The 1,940-nt window shown below is 58.0% G+C and overlaps 2 protein-coding genes across 2 annotated transcripts; one reads left to right on the top strand and one right to left on the bottom strand.

Moving 5' to 3' along the window:
- Positions 1–5: 5 nt before the first annotated feature.
- On the top strand, positions 6–848 carry SDRG_17203 (hypothetical protein). Its single transcript, XM_008623442.1, has one exon. The coding sequence runs from the start codon at positions 78–80 to the stop codon at positions 807–809; it is 732 nt and encodes a 243-aa protein (XP_008621664.1). The 5' UTR covers positions 6–77; the 3' UTR covers positions 810–848.
- A 176-nt stretch (positions 849–1,024) lies between these two features.
- SDRG_17204 (hypothetical protein) lies at positions 1,025–1,878 on the bottom strand. The gene is made up of 2 exons (XM_008623443.1): positions 1,706–1,878; positions 1,025–1,648 (listed from the first exon to the last, which is right to left on the bottom strand). The coding sequence occupies exons 1-2, from the start codon at positions 1,771–1,773 to the stop codon at positions 1,099–1,101; spliced, it is 618 nt and encodes a 205-aa protein (XP_008621665.1). The 5' UTR covers positions 1,774–1,878; the 3' UTR covers positions 1,025–1,098.
- Between the last annotated feature and the right edge of the window lie 62 nt (positions 1,879–1,940).

Consider the following 1,940-nt stretch of genomic DNA (forward strand, 5'->3'; position numbering starts at 1 on the left):
CAATCAAGTACGCGATCGGGACGCGCGTCGGTGTCGGCGCGCAGTGCGGGAGCTGCCTCGACTGCCACCAGTGCAACATGCACGAAGAGCAGGTGTGCCCCAAGATTCTCCTCACGTACAACGGGGCGCTTCCAGACGGTAGCATCACGCAGGGCGGGTACGCCGACTACTACCGCTGCGACGCCGCGTTTGTGTTCCCGATCCCAGACGCCCTCCCGTCGGAAGAAGCGGCGCCGATGCTCTGCGGTGGCATCACGACATACGCGCCGCTCAAGCGTCATGGCGCGGGTCCTGGCAAAAAGGTGGGCATTCTCGGTATCGGCGGTCTCGGCCATTTTGGCGTGCAGTGGGCGGTCGCGCTCGGCGCTGACGTGACGGCGATTTCGTCCTCGAACCGCAAGGAAGCCCTTTGCAAGGACGTGCTTGGCGCCCATCACTTTCTCGACATGTCCAATGCGGCCGACGTGGCGGCGTACCAGCACCACTTTGACATTGTCCTCTGCACGGCGAATGGCCCCGACACCAACTGGGGCGACCTCTTCAACCTCGTTGCGACCAACGGTAAGTTTGTGCTCGTGGCGGTGCCCGAGAAGCCGATCTCGTTCCACGCGATCTCGATCATCATGCGCCAGATCACCGTGGTCGGGTCGGCGATCGGGTCGCCCAACGAGATTGACGACATGCTTCAATTTGCCGTCGACAAGAAGGTGCGCGCGCTCGTGCAAGTGATGCCGATGGCCGACGCTGCCGCCGCGCTGCAAAAAGTGCACCACGGCGACGCCCGCTTCCGCATCGTCTTGGAAAACTAAAATCGATTGACTAACATCACCATTGCATTCGTCTGTCAAATGACTTGTTGCAACGGGATACTTTGCCGTGTTCAACCGCCGTACACTGTATGTATTGCTGTCACTCTGTGGTCTAGACCTTGGAATACCTCCTTATGATGTTAGACGCGGCTTTGTTTTGGCTAATGTCAATGGTCGTGCGTCGATGCCCAGGAACGCGTCTTAGACGTCTAAGTGTGCCACGTCACATATATCAGATCTGATTGACAGTTTCCGTTGTAACGGCAAAATCGAGTAATTTCATGATGCGTTACTGCGCGTCTTCGACATGGATGTCGTCACATCCCAACTCGAGCGACGGTGCACTGATGCCTTCTTCACCAGCGCGATTCTCCTCGTAGTCGTCCATGAAGGCCTCAAACTCGTCTTCTTCGCGCTTGCGGTCCTTCGCACTCGCCTTGCTTGTCTGCACGCGCAGTGTCTTGCGCTCTTGACGCTTGCCTTCCTTTTCCTTCTTGGGAAGCACGCGGCGGACAAGAATGATGTCCGGCAGCTCGTCCTTGAGGTGGTAGAGTGGCATTGACGCAAAGTTGCAGGTGGTGAGGTCGTAGCCCTTGACCGTGTCGCCGGTTGCAAGCGACCCGCCGAGGTGGCTCGTCACGTGGAACGTCGTGTCGTTAAAGCCAAAGTCGGATACGCGCGCGACTTCAACCACCGCGAGCAGATCGGCACTGTCTTGCTTATCTTTTCGTGCCGCATCCAGCGGCTCGACGTCCAACACGATAAACTCGACCATCGACGAGCCCGTGTCGAGAGCTTGGAACGGGTGCTTCCAGTACTTGTCCGAGGTGACTTCCGACCTAATACCATGGAAAATTCAGTGAAAATCCTTGGAGAACAGGGAAAAATTTAGGTACCGGCGACACGTGCGGGGGTCGAGCAGATGGATCTGGGTCGTGACGCGCGAGACGACGGCCACCGCCATGCCGCACTGCTGCGCTGTGCGCTTCTCGAGGACCACGAGGTCGTCTTTGCAAAGCGGTGCGATCTCCGCGACGATCGTCACCTTGACGTTGGCCGTGTTGTTGCGGACGTCGGTTGAAATGTGCTTTCGCGTCGTCTTGGTCCTATCACCATCCAATCAAAACCGAC

This window comes from Saprolegnia diclina (genome assembly GCF_000281045.1).
Source record: "Saprolegnia diclina VS20 unplaced genomic scaffold supercont1.214, whole genome shotgun sequence".
NCBI lineage: Eukaryota > Oomycota > Saprolegniomycetes > Saprolegniales > Saprolegniaceae > Saprolegnia > Saprolegnia diclina.